At 48.5% G+C, this 21516-nt stretch overlaps 1 protein-coding gene across 1 annotated transcript; it reads right to left on the reverse strand.

The window, feature by feature from the left end:
* Positions 1-188: 188 nt before the first annotated feature.
* Positions 189-16259, reverse strand: LOC136586864 (uncharacterized). The gene is made up of 18 exons (XM_066585134.1): positions 16209-16259; positions 14776-14825; positions 14495-14601; positions 11718-11854; positions 10688-10815; positions 9276-9428; positions 8482-8872; positions 8287-8355; positions 7369-7441; positions 6829-7010; positions 6244-6486; positions 6067-6165; positions 4055-4248; positions 3748-3922; positions 3500-3656; positions 3251-3404; positions 2671-2782; positions 189-560 (listed from the first exon to the last, which is right to left on the reverse strand). The coding sequence occupies exons 2-18, from the start codon at positions 14797-14799 to the stop codon at positions 385-387; spliced, it is 2574 nt and encodes an 857-aa protein (XP_066441231.1). The 5' UTR covers positions 14800-14825; positions 16209-16259; the 3' UTR covers positions 189-384.
* Positions 16260-21516: the final 5257 nt, after the last annotated feature.

The raw sequence follows: 21516 nt of genomic DNA on the forward strand, positions 1-21516 counted from the left end.
TGCTTTATGAAGACACTAAGGAACCTTGAAACTCAGCCTTTGTAGTAGACAGCGCAGCTCTGAGGTGCGGCAGCAGACAAAATGCTGGTACCATCAGAACCTTCCAGCAAGTGGACTCACACCAGGATCCGAACCTGAGATTGAAGCTTTTTCATCTACAGATTAAAAAAAGAAGCTCCACAATGACGCAGATTGATAAACATTTTTTTTAATTGGAGACACTGTAGATAGCGCAATAAAATAAATCCTCTGCCATGAAAAGTAAAAAGTCTGCTCTACAGGACTTCTCCTATAGCCCTCCCAGATATTGCCTTACTGTCAGGGTGATGACAATATATCACACCTGAGATAGAATCTACTGGTGACTTCATCTTCAAGGAGCACTCAGCTCCCATCCTCCTCTTCAGAAACCTGCTCAGTGGGAATGAGCCGCAGGTTGTTGGCTCTTACACTGGTGAGGGTGGGACAGGCGGTCATTAAATCCGAAACTCCCTGTAGAGTGACCCCTGAACCGTCTAGACTCAGCTGTACAATTTCTGTACATCTCAGGAAGCGTAGACCTAGACAAGGAGGAAACAAGAACAAAAGGTTAGAAGTCCCAGAAGAACAAGTGCTATACTTCCCATAAGGAATGGAGATATACCGTTGCAACTTTGGAGGGTCTTGAGATTGACTGCTCTGCATGTCATCAGTGTTTTGGCACCACAGCACTATTCTATACATCACCTGGATCCATACAATCTACTGACAAGACTCTATGGAGCTCGGTGTTGTGCGCTAATGCTAGAATAGGGGAGCCCGTCCCCTTCACAAGCTCCTTGGGACTGTTGCTAGACGGTTAATGATTATGTGTGCAGCACCTGGGTCTATCGCAAGCAGGCAAGGTGGACACTGTTGAGTCCATAGTGCAGAACAAATTACATTTGATAGTACTGAACAAAATACCACCCAGGAGCCACTCATGCCTGATGATAATGACCTGTCGGTTACAATCAACGGGTTGCCAACCACTGCTGCACATTAAACGGAGTGCTATGCTAACAGTGTTGCTAATGTTTTGCAATTGGATATTTTGTTTGTGTGGATACAACATATCCGTACATGTGGATACATTATATGCACAAGCTTGCGAGGGTATTTAAAAGAACTTCTCTGGGCAATTTCTAAGGATGACCTATCCTGAGGATAGGGAACCATTTCTCTGGACCGGATCTAAAAGTCTTAATACTTAAAAGACTTTTAAAAAATCACAGACAGAAAAACATGGGAATTCAAATTGCTAAGGGCTTTTTGAACATTAACACTATGACTTAATATAGACCTGGGGTTTATGTGTCCTTACCTGGACACGTCACACCCATCAACCTGATTGATTTCTTCCTAATCATCACCTCTGCTCCCTTTCATCTTATAGATAAACCTTAAGGCCCATTTAGACACAACGATTATCACTCAAAAGCCGTCTTTTGAGTGATAATCGTGTCTAAAGCGGGGCAGCTTGTCTTCTGCATCCAACTGTTCTCTGCTCGGAGCACCCGGCTGTTATACAGCTGAGTGCTCCGAGCGGGGGGTATGCAGAACACAGCTGGACCACTCTGTTCTTCAGACCCCAGCTGTTCAGGGAGCGCTCAGCTGGTATACAGCTGTGCGCTCCATGCGGGGTATGCAGAACACAGCTGGACCGCTGTGTTCTTTATACCCCGCCTGTGTTCACAGAGCGGGATACAGCTGAAACAATATTATCAGCTGTATCCCACTGTGAATCCCTGATAAGGCTGATCGTTTTCTCTTTCTGCATCCTGAAAGACAACGATGAGCGACGGCTTAACGAAAACTGCGCGATGTCAGTGCAGTTAGACACAATGATTATCGCTCAAAAGACGGCTTTTGAGCGAATTTTGAGTGCTAATCGTTGTGTCTAAATGGGCCTTTAATGTCCCCATCTTTCACTGTTCAGCCGAACGACGGTTGGCAGTTCTACTTGAAAACCATTGTTCAGCAGAACAGCTGATAGGCAGGACTGCAAGCAGTGTTCTGCTTGCAGAGAGCTGATTACATTGTTTCAGCTGTTCTCAGCCCCACCTGCAAAAAAGCTGATAAGCAGGAATGCACACTGTGTCTGCTGTCCATGGTGCTGAATTCTCTACTGAGAGCCCATGGCTGAACAATGTAACTAATTATAGAGCACAGACCTCCTGCTGAGTTCTGTAACAGCTCCCAGAAGTTATGGTACTCATACAGCAGGTTCCCTGGAGTCTGGGAAGGTATTTATTACACTTAACCGCTACCCCATTCCAGTGCTGTTCCACCTGAAAGTCAGCGTGGAGTGTGCAGCTAGACCGCTGGCTGCACGTGCTCCTGTAGCAATCAATATGCAAGTTAGTTGCAAAGTGTCCAATGGGCAGTTGAGTCGCTGGACTGGTCCAGGCTGTCTTCCCCTCCAATTGGCACAAACCACACCCTTTCCCCGATGACGGACGTGTCCAGCTCCCTAGATTAGGGATGCCATGCAGTCCAGACACTGCGCTGGCGACACTTTTCCAGGATAGGCGCATGCGCAGTGATGTCAACTAGGTAGATGACTAGAGCAAACACTTTGTAGTAATATTGGTCTTGGAGAATCCCTCTTGCAGTAGACTAGAAACAGCTTAACCAAGTGACCACACTCACCTTTGTTGGTGACCCTCGTGCGACTTAAATTCACTTTCAGAAGGTTCTTGCATTTTTGGACTCCAAGCTTCAAGACGTTGTCGCCAACCCCTGTGTCTGACAATCCGAGTACCTACCCAGGAGAATGCAGCTAAGTGACTTGAAGTGATAAGTGGCAGGCAGCACATGTGACAAACCCCCCCTCCGATTAAAAAAAAAAAAAAAATCTGCACACAAGGTCTTTTCATACAAGGCTGGGGTTAAATGATCAGGGTACAAGCTGCACTGATACCATGCAAATAACATTTAGCCCATCCCCCAACGTACTAAGGGGTGTAAACTTTTATACATGAAAGTATATTTCTGAATCAAATAACTTTAGTCCACACCACCAATCAACTAGGTTATCAGATTATTTGCTCTGTTGCTATATACTCATTGTGGAGAGATAAGCCGACCGCTGACTATATGATGGGCGCGACTACATGATTCTATAAAGTCTGCAGCTCATGGGGGATGGGCAGCGGAGCATAATATCAGCCAACTAGAGGGATCCAGAGAGAAGCTCAGACAGGATGGCAGCAGGGGAAGGAGAATGAACCTGCAGGTGTGGGAGGTGGGGGATGCACTGGGACACCCCTCTGCTCGTCACTTTAGTCCGGTCCAGACTTAATTCCTCCAAAAGCTTGAGTCCCCGCAGGTGAAGTAGTCCGGAGTCTGACACTGATGTATTACACAGGGACAAGACACGCAACCTAAAGAACCAACATACATGTACATAAGTGGGTCTCATCAGCCCTAACATGCCCCTCCATGACCCCCAACAGATGTGGGATTACAGTAGTCTCACCTGAGCAGCTGCGAGATGTGTTGCACGCCTCGGTCTGTGATCTGGGTGTGATCAGTTAGGTCTAATTCTGAGAGACTACACAGATGAGACAGATGTGACAGTCCTTCGTCTGACAGGGTGTGTTTCCCAGGAAGCAGCAGACGGGTGAGAGGCAGACCTGTGACATAAGAGAGGACAGGACAATAGCGGAGACATCCCTGAGCAGGAGATAATCCCTAATCCATCAAAAAAAACATTCCCAGACTCACCGGCCAGGAGCTCCAACACACGACTGGAGCTCAGAGACTGCACCCCTGACAGTGTGAGCGTGGAGAGTGCCGGCAGGGAGGAGACCGTCTGAAGCGACTCCTCAGTCACGTGAGTGCTGTCTAAATGGAGAGTAGTCAGCTGCTTCAGACCACACAATGAGGAAATGTCGGACACCTAAGAGACAAAGTAATCAAAGTCATGGAGATGCCGCCCGAAGACATCCTGATATATAAAGGGGTAATAACAGCTATGCCCCCCTAAGGTACACCTATGATAACCAATGCAGCCCACTATCACGGTCCCCACCTGGGTGTGTTTCACACTCAGGACCCTCAGCTCTGGGCTACACTGCACCAACATGCTAAGAGTGCACTCAGTGATCGCTGTCTGGTTGACACTCAAGTGGGTGAGTGAACAGTTTGTATTCATCAGGAAGTCACACATTCCTCTATCGCTGACTTTGGTCTGGTCCAGGACAAGATAAGACAAATGCTTTAAACCTGCAAGAGAGATGCAAATATTCAGAGGTGATCAGGACCAGGATCAATGGGAAAGAGGAAAAAAAAAATCAGGCAGAGGACAACACTGGCGGAGAGGAATCAGACAGCCAGGGGACAGCGCCTAGGGAGAGGAATCAGACAGCCAGAGGACAGCGCCAAGGGAGAGGAATCAGACAGCCAGAGGACAGCGCCGAGGGAGAGGAATCAGACAGCCAGAGGACAGCGCCGAGGGAGAGGAATCAGACAGCCAGGGGACAGCGCCGAGGGAGAGGAATCAGACAGCCAGAGGACAGCGCCGAGGGAGAGGAATCAGACAGCCAGAGGACAGCGCCGAGGGAGAGGAATCAGACAGCCAGGGGACAGCGCCGAGGGAGAGGAATCAGACAGCCAGAGGACAGCGCCGAGGGAGAGGAATCAGACAGCCAGAGGACAGCGCCAAGGGAGAGGAATCAGACAGCCAGAGGACAGCGCCGAGGGAGAGGAATCAGACAGCCAGAGGACAACGCCGAGGGAGAGGAATCAGACAGCCAGAGGACAGCGCCGAGGGAGAGGAATCAGACAGCCAGAGGACAGCGCTGAGGGAGAGGAATCAGACAGCCAGAGGACAGCGCCGAGGGAGAGGAATCAGACAGCCAGAGGACAGCGCTGAGGGAGCGGAATCACAGACAGAGGACAGCGCCGAGGGAGAGGAATCAGACAGCCAGAGGACAGCGCCGAGGGAGAGGAATCAGACAGCCAGAGGACAACGCCGAGGGAGAGGAATCAGACAGCCAGAGGACAACGCCGAGGGAGAGGAATCAGACAGCCAGAGGACAACGCCGAGGGAGAGGAATCAGACAGCCAGAGGACAGCGCCGAGGGAGCGGAATCAGACAGCCAGAGGACAGCGCTGAGGGAGCGGAATCACAGACAGAGGACAACGCTGAGGGAGAGGAATCACACTGGCAAGAAAATTGTGCGATTGTCGCGAGTGAGTGAAAACACACGATTATGAAACCAATGATTTTTAATGGTTTCATTCTCATTCGCGATGCTTTCACTCCTGCGATGCTGCAAAGGAAAAATTAAAATCGCAGCATGTCCTATCTTTTTGCAATATCATCCATTGCTTTCAACGGGGTAGGCGGCTGCAGCGGCCCTATTGGAAACAATGCGACCCCCTGCCGCCACTGTGACAGCTACCCCGGGGGATTCCTTTAGCCCCACAAAGATGCGAGGCCGTTTCCATGTGGAAACACCTCACATCCAGGGGTTTTCACATGTTTTCAATGGGGACGGCTGCAGCAGCACTAGCCCTATTGAAAATAATGGGAGGAGATCGTGATTTCCTGCCGTGGCTATGACAGCCACGCCAAAAAATTTCTTCAGCCCTGCAGTGATGCGAGGCTGTTTCCATTTGAAAATGCCTCGCATCCAGGGATTTTCAGAAGGATTGCGAGGGCGATATTGGGCCGTAAATCCCTGCCCGTTATTGCCCTCGCCAGTGTGAAGCTGGCCTGACGAAGAGGGATCAGACAGAGGACAACACTGACGGAGAGGAATCAGACAGGCAGAGGACAATGATGACAGAGGACTATGATGATAGGCCACAATGACAGAGGTCAATAATGACTAAGAATCAGGCAAAGCACAATCATGACACAGATATTTTTGGTGTAGTTTTCGCTACATGATACTGAACCGAAAAGTTCTGCACAAAATAGAAAACACCAAAGACACCAGCGTCAACCTTAGTTGACACACACATGTACTGGACACAGGGCACACATGTAACAGACATACAGCACATGATGACACATAGCGGACAGGGAGTGGTCACCTCGGAGATGGAACAGACAGGACTCTGTGAGATTTCGACAAGCGCCAAGGTTTAGGTGCTGTAACTTCTGCAGCTGCTGCATCACACAGAGGCCTTGATCTGAGGAGAAACATAAGGATTTCAGGATCTGACTAATAATGTAAAGTGCACAGACCAGGAAGGAGGGAACAGCTGTACCTGTGATGAGACTGGAGGAGCTGAGGCTCAAGCGGCGCAGGCCTGGGAAGCCACGTAGTTGTCTTACTAGTTCATTAGTGCAGTAGGGGTAGCAGTTTAGCGTAATCCTGCGGATAGGGCAGCCAGCAAACAGCTCAAGGCTCTTCGGACGGAGAACCCGTTCCTTAATCATGTAATCTATTATCATCTCAGCTAGATCTGGAGTGAGTCCGGACAGAGAGCCGGGGTACTGCATACTAGGGGCTGAGGAGAGAGGACATGATCAGGGCATGATGCAACTGCAAACATAGTATATCAATACTATCTATATATGGGTCATATCCCAGCAGACACCCCAAGTATGGAAGGAGCAAAATCCCATCCCACGGCATATATCTCAACTGTGTGTGCACAAAATAACAAATAGTATTTCCATATTACATACTTATTGTGGATGCAGAACAAGGAATTGTGGGAGAGTTGGGTGAGATGTTGTATAATATCCCTGTAACCAGTGGCAATCTAAACTAGTGCTACTGGTAGCTTGCACACTCCAGTATGCAGATCTCCAGGCAGGTGACTCCTGTAATATGACAAAGAACTTGCCGGTGATGACAGGCAGTGCCCGACGCAGCGTCAGGTTCCTCAGCGTGGGGATGGCAGATGTCCTGGAGAATCTTGGTAGTTGTGGTCTCTCTGCACTCTCCTGACGCATCTCAGCAGCTGCCCTTGCCATGACATGTGGAGGACGAGGGGAAGAACCATCATCGTTGTTCTGATGCGACGACCTAAAAGACACAGAGAATCTTGTGTATAGAATGGTGCAGCTAATGTACCGTGACATATAAGAGACCCTACCTGACAGCACACACAAGAAAATGTACCACTGCCTACTAACAAAAGTGGGAACCAGTCCCGACCTCCTCATAAACATGTCGCCTCTATAAAGTGGCATCAGTGGCTACCAACACCTCCTCATAATCCTGGGCAAACAGAACATCAGCTGCTTCTGCCCACATTACATACCAGTGGATCCTACTGGACTTGACCTAAAGCCGCTCCTGATAGTGACAGTAAGCAAGACCCTGATACATATCACCCCATTATACTTCATATTACCACATTTAACACCATGATGCCACTCACTGGAGTCGGACACCGTTCATCGGCCACTGGTGGGACCCGGCGTTTAGATGATTGGGAGAAGCATCTTGGACACCTGAACAAAGAGGAAAGATACAATTCGTGAAACCTGCAGATTCTTATTTGTTTGTATCTCTCCCACAAGTTATAGATGTGACCTGCCCACTAAGTCACAGCGTCTCTCCCCGCACACCACAACCTTCACTCCCCTCATTCACCACCAGCCCCCAAGAGCCTTTTCGACTCTGTAAATGGTTTAATTTAATTTGTCCAAACAAGTCCTAATACAAGAATGGACTGTGAAGTCAGAACACCCCCCTCACTCCTCGTTCATTTTTTGGCAGGCATGAAAATCAAATGACAATCGGCTATTAACTGTAAATGGAGGCGGATAACTGGAATGATCTCCGGCCCGCTCCGCCTTCATTCAATGAGTGATCCTCACTCCTGTGTGACAGCACAGGAGCGATTATGGCTGAAGTGCCTGACAGTTGTTTTGTGTAAAAGGAACCAAATCTACTCTTGGCAAGTTGGCCCTATTACTATAAGCATTTATTGACCGATGTCCCAGCGATTATCGCACACAGGAGTAATAATTGTTCAGTGAATGAAGGCGAAACACCCAGAGATCACTTCCGGCTGCCCACCCCCATTGACAATAGCTGATCGTCGTTTGATTTTTTTTTTTAATGCCTGCAGAAACTGAGCAACGAACAATAGGTGAATGAATTGACATTCATCATTTAGTCGCTGGCAGTGTTTATAATGAATGATTATTATTCAGTTTCGCCCAATCCAGCAGTAAACTGAATGAATCATTCTGTGTTAAAGGGCCCCTAGATGTAGAGTCCTAAGTTATATGCTAGTAATTATAGTAACACCCTCACCCCAAGATACAGAGCACCCACAGGTCCTTCTTACCAGCTGCACCCACTGCTCCCTCCTCCTCAGCTACATTCTCCTCCTGATGAGCCAAGCGGTGCCCGCGCCCTGAGGATGAAGAGGGTACATGTTACCAGTTAGCGCACACAAAATAAGAGGGCATGCACTATATATAATAAATGTCACACCCCTAAGCATTATATATAGTCGCTACTTTATATACACATCACACACCCCAGCTGTGCTGCACTGCAGATTCTGTCACCATCTGTACGTTGTGAGACACAGCCTGGGCTGGGGAACGGAGGATAGGCATCAGTCGCTCCCCCTGCATCATTAGCTCAGCTGCATCACACATCAGAGGGTCCTGGGAGGGCTCAGGGGGCTCTGCGGTGGGTTTGGGTTGATTTTGGGGTTGTACACATAGAGTGGCACTGGGGGTCAGTCCCAGCTCCTGGAGGCTGCGGGGCAGATCCTGCTCTGTGAAGTGTCTGGTGGGAAATGTCTGCAACAAGGTGCAGGGAGCCAGGGAAGGCTGCAGACCAAGTACATGGTCATAGACGCTCTGCAGTCGGGAGTCACCCGGCAGCCCCAACCTCACCGACTGTCCAGAAGGAAGACGTACCTGTAAGAGAGGAAGTGGATATCAGCAGATCATACACGGGACAAAGCTGGGGAAAAGTACATAACACATGACACTAAATACATGTCCCCCGATGCGTCACGTGGCACCAGACACGCCATAAAAGCCAACTGACAGCAGAAAAAGTTTCTGCTATGTGGTTGGGTATCCAAAAGACGACAAATGGGTCAGATTACTCCTCGGCTGCACCGAGACCCTTGTGAGAAAAGATCATAAGGTTTGTAGTTGTATATCTTATACATAACAAATGACATGTCATAGAGGTTCTCAGAGGGGTCTTCCAGGTTATTTATACAGAGACCCCACAATATATAGTATATTATGTAGGGGGACACACAAGTAGAAGGGTTCCAGTAGATTTACAATCGGTTCTGCCTGCACGCACCATCAAGGCACATTGATTGTGGACAGTTGGGTGGACGTTCGGGTGTTCCTTGCTCTCTGGTCTCTTGCTCGCTGCTGAAGTAGGGCCCATTTTCTCCTTGTCATGTTGCATCTGTCGATCCTCAGCGATACGCCGAAGCACAAGATCCCGGTCCTGAGGAATGACGTTCACATTGTTAGAAGCCCCCCTATTGCACACTGAGGTGTTAAGAATCCCCCCAAGAAAACTGAGCCAGAGTTGCCTTCTAATAGTCATTTCTGATAACAGCGATTATAGCGGTGTCACTAGTCTGCTGGTACATCAGTTTTCTGTGGATCAGTTTCAGTGTAAATCCACATTAGAAATGGGAAAAATTAAAGGGGTTGTCCCGCGCCGAAACGGGGTTTTTTTTTTTTTTAACCCCCCCCCCCCGTTCGGCGCGAGACAACCCCGATGCAGGGGTTAAAAAAACAACCCGCACAGCGCTTACCTGAATCCCGGCGGTCCGGCGTCTTCATACTCACCTGCTGAAGATGGCCGCCGGGATCCTCTGTCTCCATGGACCGCAGGGCTTCTGTGCGGTCCATTGCCGATTCCAGCCTCCTGATTGGCTGGAATCGGCACGTGACGGGGCGGAGCTACACGGAGCCCCATTCAGAAAAGAAGAAGACCCGGACTGCGCAAGCGCGGCTAATTTGGCCATCGGAGGGCGAAAATTAGTCGGCACCATGGGAACGAGGACGCCAGCAACGGAGCAGGTAAGTATAAAACTTTTTATAACTTCTGTATGGCTCATAATTAATGCACGATGTACATTACAAAGTGCATTATTATGGCCATGCAGAAGTGTATAGACCCACTTGCTGCCTCGGGACAACCCCTTTAAGCAATCGTAGCAACTTGAAAAACGGGGCCTGGTCACTTGCACTAGACTAGCGGGGGACAGGATTTAATACACGGCCAACCTAGTGGCGCTTTCCTGTGAACTGACGTTGAGAGTATACGGTGAATGGTGTGATTGGAAGAAAACAGCCAATAAAAGGGGATCCAGTGGACCCAAACAACTCATCGCTAAAACAGATCACAGCAGAGTTTCAAGAATGGTTGTGATGAACAGGCAGTGCAGTCAAACTGAGTGCAGCTGAATACAACGCTGGTGCTACAACTAGGGGCTCATTCACATCAGTGTTAGGGGAATCAGTTTTCCTGCTCCATTCAGGAATAGCTTACAGCGCTATTTTGTTGGTTTTTTTTAGCGGAAACCAGCAATCGAGGTTCCCAACGGAACCTCAGACACTGATGTGAACGAACCCTTTATTGTGTGAACCTGGCATTGTGGGAACAGAACATGAATGGTGTAGACACTACGTCTCAGCAGAGCATGTCCTGTCACAGCAGGAGGCAGCAGAGAGGCCGTATCCATGTGTTATCACCTTCTTCTTGATCCGTTTTTCTTCCATCACCTCTCGTGCCAGGCTGACGCTGTGCCTCTCCTCATACTCTCGCTGCTGCAGGCCCCGGGAGCTGGGCACAGGTTGAAGCTCCGGAGATGATGGGGATCCTGGAAGAGATGACAACTAATATTACTAGATGATCACAGTCAGTGGGTGGCGGAAGGTCCAGTATGCAAGACCCCCTCCTCCCAATCTTCAGACAGCATATATTAATACTGAGGGAAACCCAAGCACACAACCTCTGACCAACCACATCAATGTCAGACTCCACAGATTCTCCGACCAATTGGGTCACTGACCAATTCCACACATCGCTCCACCCAACCCATCAACTCCATTTTTTCTGCGATCCTAAATTAAAACCATCCAGAGAGGGAACCGCAGCAGATCGGAGCACAATGGCCGCCAGAACAGATCATGTGATCTCATTCTGATCACCTGAGACTTACTTGGGCTTATGTTCCTCTCAAAAAGTCAGCATAATTCTTGTATGATGGACCCTACCACACAGGCTCTTTAGAGGGGAACACAGACACTCCTATCATATTTACTGAGGATGATCACACAGCTCCTGTCACACTGTTATAGTAGAGGAGATCACAGCTTCTGACTGCATATTTATGGGCTGTAGCTAATTTAGGTGAATATACAGAGTAGAGATAATCACAGTCCTCCCTGCATGCAGAGATGGTATAGACACTAGCTGTTCATGTGATGAAGTGCCGATTCATCATGGGATTGATAGCACCAAATAGTGAAGGAGAAAGCAGGGAGAAATCTCAGCATGAAGATGGTGTCTGTTAAGTATCAGGCAGGAGGCTGCACTGCATGGAAGTGAGAGCAAGATAACTAGGAGACGTTCGGAGTGTGATAGACAATCAGGTGAGGGGTGCAGGAATGGAATAATGTGTTTTTGCCGAAGTGGCTCTTTAAGAGGATTTTCTATACACAGTAAATACATGTTATGGCTTGGTGTCTGATGACATGAGGGAACATTGCATGGTCTGACCTGAAGAGGACGATTCCTGGGACACCCCACCTCCTTCTCTTTCTAGTGGGGGATTAAAGGCAGACACAGCAGCAGACCCCGGCTCTGTTGGCTGCTGGGTGAGGAGCATTCCCCGGGGCTGTCCACCCTGCAGGATCCTGTGACAGAGAAGACACCTCCTTAAATGGCAGCTCAGCACCATAATAGCGACATAGGATACTCTTAACAATCTCTATAGGATTGGGGAGGGAGAAAACCCAAGAGGTTCAGGGCGCTGCGAGCGGAGTCATGGATACAACAAGGGGATATGGAGATGCTTCACTGATTGTGTGTTTCGGATGCAGAAGTGTGGAAGCAACAATTATATTATCTTGCAGCATCCATAACTTCACCCTAAATCTCCGGTCCTTCCATAGCCCTGCACCGAGGCTGGGGAACCTACCCTTCCCAGGAGAGACTGCAGCAGAGATACGCCTGTTGTCAAAGTTGTGCCTGCTACAACGCATCCACGTGAGCAGCATCCTTATGTTTGCAGCACATATACAGGGGGTGGACAAAAATATGGAAAACCCGTATGAAAAGCATGGGATTTCAATCATTAGCACTGAGCTGACCTTTTGACTCCTGCTTGAGCTTTCCCACCAAATTTTTGTTAACTTTACCTCTTGCCCTGCTCTGGGTCGTTTTGGGAGCCAGCTGGTAACAGCAGACGAGTGTCTCAAAACCCTGACCAATGGAACCTTGTTGCTCGGGCAGATATTTACTTCTGCCTGGCAGCATCTGTGTTGTATTACCTCCACTTAAAATCAGTCTCTACATTCCTTATTGAAATAGGATTTCTAATCCCATGGAACGTAAGGCATGCATTGCGTACAGTGTTTCCATATTTTTGTCCACCACCTGTATATTTTGGTGATCTCTACACTTTGGAGCACTTTCTCCTTTTTTATAGTAATCTGCTACCTCTGCAGGAGCTTCACAATGTTAAGGCAAGCAGCTCTCTAACAGCCTGCTGGTAACTCATTACCACGGATGAAGCTTCATCTGCCATGACAAGCGGAGCAGCGCAGTCATCACTGGAAGCCCTGAGAGGTAAGTACATGCAGCGGCTGCTCCAGATGCTGGGGTGCGTTCTGGAGGCGGCGTCAGGTTCTCCTGACCGATCCTTGGCCCGCTCCGTCTCCGTTCACTCAGAGATACTTGTTCTTGTGTAAAAGCAGAGGGACAATTATTGCTGGGATCACCCGCTGGGCATCTGTGCCCAACAGATCAGCCTTAGTTCTGCTCTCACAGCTGAGTTTGTTACAATGTATTAGTCAAGGCAATCTTCAAGCTTTGACTTGCCCTGATACACTGTAACAAACCCATGTCACCTCTCCGAGTTCATCTTCAGGACTCCTGAGCGCCGGACACTTTATATTACACCGCCCTGCATGCCACTCTTGGTGATTGTCTCATTGCAGGTGACTTGTACCCCCCTGCTGTAGGAACCCCCATTGTTCTCGGAGGCTGTAAGCTCTGGGGCAGCCATCTATCCTATTAGACCCTGCTCACTGCATCCGCACTCGAACCCCCTGCTTTAGTAACACCCCCTTGCTCTTGGAGGCTCTAAGCTCTGAGCAGCCATCTATCCTATTAGACCCCGCCCATTACGTCTCACTCACCCCTCTGCTGTAGTAACACCCCTCGCTCTCGGAGGCTGTAAGCTCTGGGGCAGCCATCTATGCTATTAGAACCTGCCCACTGCATCCGCACTCACCCCCCTGCTGTAGTAACACCCCTCGCTCTCGGAGGCTGTAAGCTCTGGGGCAGCCATCTATCCTATTAGACCCTGCCTACTGCGTCTGCACTTACCCCCTGCTGTAGTAACACCCCTCGCTCTTGGAGGCGGTAAGCTTTGGGGCAGCCATCTATCCTATTAGACCCCGCCTACTGCGTCCAAACTCACCCTTCTGCTGTAGTAACACCCCTCGCTCTCGGAGGCTGTAAGCTCTAAGCAGCCATCTATCCTATTAGACCCCGCCCACTGTGCCTGCACTCACCCCCCTGCTGTAGTAACACCCCTCGCTCTTGGAGGCTGTAAGCTCTGGGCAGCCATCTATCCTATTAGACCCCACTCACTGTGCCTGCACTCACCGTTCTGCTGTAGTAACATCCCTCGCTCTTGGAGGCTGTAAGCTCTGGGCAGCCATCTATCCTATTAGACCCCGCCCACTGTGCCTGCACTCACCCCCCTGCTGTAGTAACACCCCCTTGCTCTCGCAGGCTGTAAGCTCTGGAGCAGCCATCTATCCTATTAGACCCCGCCTACTGTGTCCGCACTCACCCTTCTGCTGTAGTAACACCCCCTTGCTCTCGGAGGCTGTAAGCTCTGGGCAGCCATCTATCCTATTAGACCCCGCCTACTGCGTCCGCACTCACCCTTCTGCTGTAGTAACACCCCCTTGCTCTCGGAGGCTGTAAGCTCTGGGCAGCCATCTATCCTATTAGACCCCGCCCACTATGCCTGCACTCACCCCCTGCTGTAGTAACACCCCCTTGCTCTTGCAGGCTGTAAGCTCTGGAGCAGCCATCTATCCTATTAGACCCCGCCTACTGCGTCCGCACTCACCCTTCTGCTGTGGTAACACCCCCTTGCTCTCGGAGGCTGTAAGCTCTGGGCAGCCATCTATCCTATTAGACCCCACCCACTACGTCTCACTCACCCCCTGCTGTAGTAACACCCCTCGCTCTCGGAGGCTGTAAGCACTGGGCAGCCATCTATCCTATTGGACCCCGCCCACTGTGCCTGCACTCACCACTCTGCTGCATCCTGCACCTTGAAGCATCCGGCCCGGAGTGCGGCCTGCACCTGTGACTCATCGAAGCCCATCTCATATAAGGCCAGGAAGAGCTCGCCGATCGTCTGCAAGAGAAGGAGACAGGTGAGCGCCCATCCCCTACCAGTCGCCCCCCATAGTGTCACGTGGGGTCTGCTAGAACTTGTACACCCCCTCATGTTCCCCACTATTAGGCATTCCAGTATACTGGGGGGTCACGTTAGTAGTGACCTCTGACCTCACTGAAGCCACTTTCTCACCACAATCCCCGCAGACGTCTCCATCGCCGCAGAAGACTTCACAACGATTACTGGGAAGTAGAAAGACAAGATCTGAGGGTCTCACAGTCATACGGGGATGTCTCGCGCCAGCTGTCACAGGGACATCAACTCAGGTGCCATCTCTCAGTGCTCACTCTCAAATTCTCTCTGCCCACTATCATCTCTCTGTTCTATCATTGTGCTCTCTCGCACTCTTCCATACTGCGCTCTCTCTGCCCAGTGTGCACTCTTCCATACTGCGCTCTCTCTGCCCAGTGTACACTCTTCCATACTGCGCTCTCTCGCACTCTCTGCCCAGTGCTGTCTCCTATACAATCGGTAATCTCTCACATTCTTGTGCGTTCTATCTAGTGCTCTCTGCCCAGTGTGCATCTCCCCACTCTGTCCCCCGTCAGACTCTCTAGTTTCTTTTGCACTCTATGCCCAGTGTGGTCTCTCCCGCCCTGCAGTCTCACTGTATACAAGGCCGTCCCTCTGTACACACAGCTGTCTTTCACACTCTGCAGTCTCTCTGTATACAAGGCAGTCTCTCCCACTCTGCAGTCTCTCTGTACACACGGCCGTCTCTCCCACCGTGCAGACTCTCTGTACACACGGCCGTCTCTCCCACTTTGCAGTCTCTCTGTACACACGGCCGTCTCTCCCACTTTGCAGTCTCTCTGTACACACGGCCGTCTCTCCCACTTTGCAGTCTCTCTGTACACACGGCCGTCTCTCCCACTGTGCAGTCTCTCTGTATACAAGGCAGTCTCTCCCACTGTGCAGTCTCTCTGTATACAAGGCAGTCTCTCCCACTGTGCAGTCTCTCTGTATACAAGGCAGTCTCTCTGTATACAAGGCAGTCTCTCCCACTGTGCAGTCTCTCTGTATACAAGGCAGTCTCTCCCACTCTGCAGACTCTCTGTATACACGGCCGTCTCTCCCACTCTGCAGTCTCTCTGTATACAAGGCAGTCTCTCCCACCGTGCAGACTCTCTGTATACAAGGCCGTCTCTCCCACTCTGCAGTCTCACTGTATACAAGGCCGTCTCTCCCACTCTGCAGTCTCACTGTATACAAGGCCGTCTCTCCCACTTTGCAGTCTCTCTGTACACACGTCTCTCCCACCCTGCAGTCTCACTGTACACACGGCCGTCTCTCCCACCCTGCAGTCTCACTGTACACACGGCCGTCTCTCCCACCCTACAGTCTCACTGTACACACGGCCGTTTCTCCCACTTTGCAGTCTCTCTTTTCCTTAGGGCCGTCTCTCCCACTTTGCAGTCTCTCTGCATACACGCCCGTCTCTCCCACTCAGCACTCTCTCGGCTCACTGCTCTCTCCCTCTGCACTCTCTTTGCATACACACTATTGTCTCTCGCACTCTGCAGTCTCTCTGTATACACCGCTGTCTCTCACTTCGCAGTCCTCACACTCTCTTCTGATGTCTCTTGCTTCCTCAGTAGGACCTGTCACTTTGGAGCTTGACTCAGAGGAGCTGCCCGCTGATTGGTGGACGGACTTGTCACTCACACAATACTGTATACTGATTGCTCGTTGCCACTTGTCTCCACCCCATCTCGATAGTTATTGGTGGAGTTTAGAGAGAAGCCCGCCGCCTACTCCCACCTCACTGTTTATCCGCTGTTATCCCGCAGAGTCCTTCTCAGCCAATAGGATAAGGAATATCTGATCGCAGGTCTCTGATTGGATATCAGCGTTTGATGGATAGCTGGAACAAGTCCTGCCTATCGAGCGCCCTGCTCTTCAGAACACAAACAACTTTATTAACAACTATTCACTGCGAAAAGGAAGATGTGTCGCCCTCAAATTACGTCATCATGCGTCTAGAACCTGCTCCATACTAATAATGGGAAATATACAGTAGGCAGCATCTGTTTGCCATCCCTAGGAAGGACCTTTTTGCCCTCTAGTGGCCAAACGCTAAACAGTAACAACCAATTCTACAGCAGCTATTTGCCATCAGCAGGGACCGTTTTGCCCCCTAGTGGTCAACTCCTGAACTATCATAACATTTAGCTGCTTCAAAGTGACTTTAATCCCATTCAAGGACCTGGTTATTATTGTAAAGTTGCAGTACTATTATTTACACTAGAATACATTTTGTCCCTTTTTTTTAAAAAAACAAAAAAACACAATAATAATAAAAGTTACAGTAAATATATATTTTTTGTTTTTATTCTTATCAGTTTTCTGTTTCCTATGAAAAAACCACAATAAGACTAGATGGTGACTTCAACTGCTACACAGGCCAGGCATCCAAAAATCGCTTTTTACTATTTAGTGTTAACAGAACAGCTAGATGGAAACAAAAGCCACTAGAGTGAACTTGGCCTAATTCTGACTTAGATAATAATCAGACCATGTTTTGTTAGTCAGCAATGCAGAAATCCGGGTAATTCCAAAGGGTTCACTTACTTTTATTGCAGATGTATACTGTACACCATCCTACCAAAAGTAATTGGACACCGCAGCAAGAATCAAAAATAGTTTTTATTTACATATATTAATACTTACTGGGGCCTGCTTTGGCCCTAATGACATTGGATACTCTCCATTACATACTATCTACTAATGTCTGATAGACTTCAGCTGCTATTTCCCTCCATTCATCCTGCAAACATCTGGCAAGTTCTCTCAAAGAAAATGTATCGGCTCATCTATAATGGCACAAGGAGCGTCATCATTGGACCGTTGAGCAATGCAAGACACAAATCACACTACTCCATCCTCTGATCAGATGGACACACCTTCTGCCTTAGTGTGTTGTGCCAACAGTTAAGTACGGTGGAGGTACCGTTATGGTCTTTGTCCATTGGTTGTATTGGCAAGAACTATGAACACGGAGTTGTACCATGACATTCTAGACAATGATGTGCTGCCAACATTGTGGTAATACTCTGGGAATGGTCAGCAATACTTCCAACAACACAACGCGCCTTGTCACAAATCCAACGCTGTTTTACGTTGCTTTGAGGATATGGATGTCCCATGATTGGGTTGCCTGCAGAGTCCCGACCTAAATCCTACTGAACATCTTTAGGATGTTGAAATGGAACATCAGGTCAGGAAACATGAACCACACCCGTTTTCTTTGAGAGAACTCGCCAGACATTTGCAGGATGAATGGAGGGAAATACCTGCTGAGCTATATTAGACATTAGTAGAAAGTATACCAGGAAGAATATGTGGTGTCATTAGGCCCCGCTAAGTATTACGTATATACAGTAAATAAAAACTACTATTGATTCCTGCTGAGGTCCAATTACTTTTGGTAGGATAGTGTAATATTAGTATGTAGGAGATTATTATATTGTGTCTGTGATTACCATTATGTACATATTTGGCATCATGGGAAATTATGTGTCTATGGGAATTGAAGTACATTTGGTGCTGCTAGTTTACGTATCTTGGAAGACGAGACAAGTTTAATTTGTGTAGTAATATCATATATGATCAATGTACGTCATGTATGCCACAGGAAGCTACATACTATGAAGTTGTATTCAAGGCTTTCTTTTAACTTCGTCCATCTGGAGTCCCATGGAGCGTAACATATACACAGAATCCAATAGACAAACCTCCACTAACTAGAGTATAGATCTGTGAGGCTCTATCCATGAGTGCGATCTTACAGAAGCCCCCGACTGCCATAGCAATCGCACGACGTCCCACGGGGAAGCAGTGCCGGACCCCAAACACAGATTGGGGCATTTAAATTCTGCTGTCAGACTTGAATTGAAAAGGTTAACAGCTCCGATTAGCGGCGCGGCTTATCAGAACAGTTGCTGGCGGGTGCCAGCTGTAAGAAACAGCCGGCACCTGCATTGTATGGCACAGGATCGTCCCGCGATCCCCTTTCATGCGAACCCCAAACTTCCAGGACTTAAATGTACGTCCTGTAGCATTAGGGGAGTGACAATCTTGTTGGCGGTGGTTGGACAACCCCTTTAATGGCTGTGCGGTTTTGCAGTTGAAACTACTGTTTACCTGTAAAATTGTGCGTCTATTTAACAACTTAAAACCTGCAGCAGCGTCAACGCCGTCCTGTTGGGCTTACCCCAAGATGGCAGCTCTGATCAGAAATAGCTGCTACATGATCTGATCCATTTACTGCCGTCTTCTAGACACAATCTCTGATCAGATATACATACAGTATTGGACTCCCCATACTGTGTCTCATCCAGGAGACGCACATGATGGAGATGCAGGACATGTGATGGGGGCGCTGTGCACCTCGCACCTCCTCACTGGCAGGCAGTGACATGAGTGGACACTGGCAGAGCTGTATTTTGTAGCACTGACATGCTAATTCTTTATTAATGGACATAACATCCTAAGATGAAACTCCAGTCTACAGTACAATACAATAGATGGATGATGGGAGATGTGAACACTGTAGGAGAATTAAGGATGAAACAATACACTACCCTGCCAAACGTAATTGGACACCCATAGCAAGAAACAAAATTAGTATTTATTTCTACATGTTAATACTTAGTGGGGTGCCAGTGGCCCTAATGACACCGGATACTCTCCGTGGTATACTTTCTAACATCTGAGACACTTCAACTGGTATTCCCCTCCATTTGTCCTGCAAAGAAGATGGATGCTGTTCATAATTCCTGACCAGACATTCCAGATCATCCCACAGATGTTCAGTACGGTTCAGGTTGGGCCTCTGTGCAGCCAGTCCAAGCGTGGAACATCCATATCCTCAAACCAACATAAGGCAGCATTAGATTTGTGACAAGGCGCGTGGCCTTGTTGGAAGTATGGCCGACCATTCCCAGAGTATTACTATATTGTCAGCAGCACATTATCATCTAGAATGTCAGGGTACACCCCCATGTTCATGGCTCTTATCACTATAACCAACGGACTGAGACTATGCCACGTAAAACATCCCCAAGATCATAGCGGAACCTCCGCCGTACTTAACTGTTGGCACAACACACTCAGGCGTTCCCTAGCATCCTCCATAACCAGGTAAGTCCATCTGATTTGAAGATGGAGTAGTGTGATGCATCAATCCATAGAATGTTCTTCCATTGCTAGACTGTCCAATGATGATGCTCTAAGCGCCGGCGCACGACATACAAACATTCAAAAAAACCCTGTACTGCGTATGGCTGATGGTCATCCACATTACAGATTATTCAGGTATGCGTGGTTGCCGGTTGGGCTGACAGCCAGAATCCGTGCCGGGCCTCCCACATGTAGAATCTGGTGCGCCCGTGTGAGCCCGGCCTAAGGCTGAGACCTCCAAGGTTCTGCCTTTTATGTTGCATGGTTTAGGACACAATCCATTCTACTGTTAGGGGTGTACGAAAGTTTTGGTAAGATAGTTCATGTATGACATTTCACTGTTGGTAAGGCGCACGATATGCAGTGGGTTTTGAGTCCAGAGGCGTGACTAGAATAGGTGCAGAGGTTTCAACACGTGGAGCCGGAGGGGCCCACCAGGTCCCTTCAACCCAAATGAAAAGATGAGTACCTTCAGTATCAGTTGTCACCAACTCATCGCCATCACGTATCACATTCGCCTACCGACAGGAGCTTTATTGTTCTTTATCTTATTTTTGACAGATCAGTTTCTGTTGTCCACAGACTACATCCAACTGTCTGCAGAAACCTGTGCAGCCTTGTGGCTGAGCTCTACCATCCAGCAAGGGGCGCCAAACTCATTTTCACCGAGGGCCACATCAGCCTTATGGCTGCCTTCAAAGGGCCGATTATAAGACTGTATAGTAAGGGCTTGTTCACACAAGTGTGTTTGTTCATCGTATTACACGCACAATTTTTGCGCAGTGTAACATGGTAGTAAAACCAAAAACAGACATGCCCATCCAGTTCAGCCTATTACCCCCCAATGTGGATCCAGAGGAAGGTGAAAAAACCCCAATGAGGAAGAAGCCAATTTTCCCCATTTAAGTAAAAAAATTCTCTCCTGACTCCAATCTGGCACTTGAAATAATCGCCGGATCACCGACCCTTCTGAAGTAATTACTGATTATAACATATAATATTGTATTGCTCAAGAGAGACGTCCAGGCCCCTCTTGTACTCTTTTATCGAATTCGCCATCACCACATCCTCAGATAGAGAGTTCTAGAGAGTGAATAGAACCCACTGATTTTAATTGGTTTGTTCACCTGACCGTATATTTTCACACAATGTGCGATCACGTGAAAAAATATGTGGCGTGACTTATTTTGGTGCATATTACGCAACACAACACGCCATTAAAGTGAGTAGGCTGGCACAAATATGCAGTAAATATGCAGGAAACTTGCGTATTCACTGCATATTTGTTCACCATTTCAAGGGATCTCGTCTTTTTTTTTTTGGCTGTGCAACTAAATTCTGGAAAACGCAGGTGTAACCAATTTTGGTTGCTCAAATACGCTGCACATTTGTCGCAACCAAAATGCACTTACGCTCATGTTTACGAGCCCAAATAGTGACCACCATAGTGAATGCAGTAGTAATGGTGTCACCCATAGTGGCTCAAGGAGTAAAAAATGACTCCCTTAGTGGCCCCAGTAGTAAGTGTCTCTTATGTAGGTGGCCCCCATAGTGGCTCAAATAAGGTGATGGGCCTTGTGTTTGAGACGTGTGCCATACAGGAAACAGCTCTAACTCATATACAATAGCTGCAAATCCTTTACTTATTCTATACTGATCCTCCAGAGCTGACATCTATGGTAGATGTACAGT

Source organism: Eleutherodactylus coqui, chromosome 12, assembly GCF_035609145.1.
Source record: "Eleutherodactylus coqui strain aEleCoq1 chromosome 12, aEleCoq1.hap1, whole genome shotgun sequence".
Classification (NCBI taxonomy): Eukaryota; Metazoa; Chordata; class Amphibia; order Anura; family Eleutherodactylidae; genus Eleutherodactylus; species Eleutherodactylus coqui.

Bases quoted from the DNA above. Each gene is read 5' to 3' on its own strand.
- LOC136586864 (XM_066585134.1), bottom strand. From the start codon at position 14,799: ATGGAGACGTCTGCGGGGATTGTG. The intron at 7,442-8,286 runs GTAAGAAGGACC...CTCTTTGTTCAG, and splicing joins GGGAGCAGTGGGTGCAGCTG to GTGTCCAAGATGCTTCTCCC. The intron at 3,405-3,499 runs GTGAGACTACTG...TTGGTTCTTTAG, and splicing joins CACATCTCGCAGCTGCTCAG to GTTGCGTGTCTTGTCCCTGT.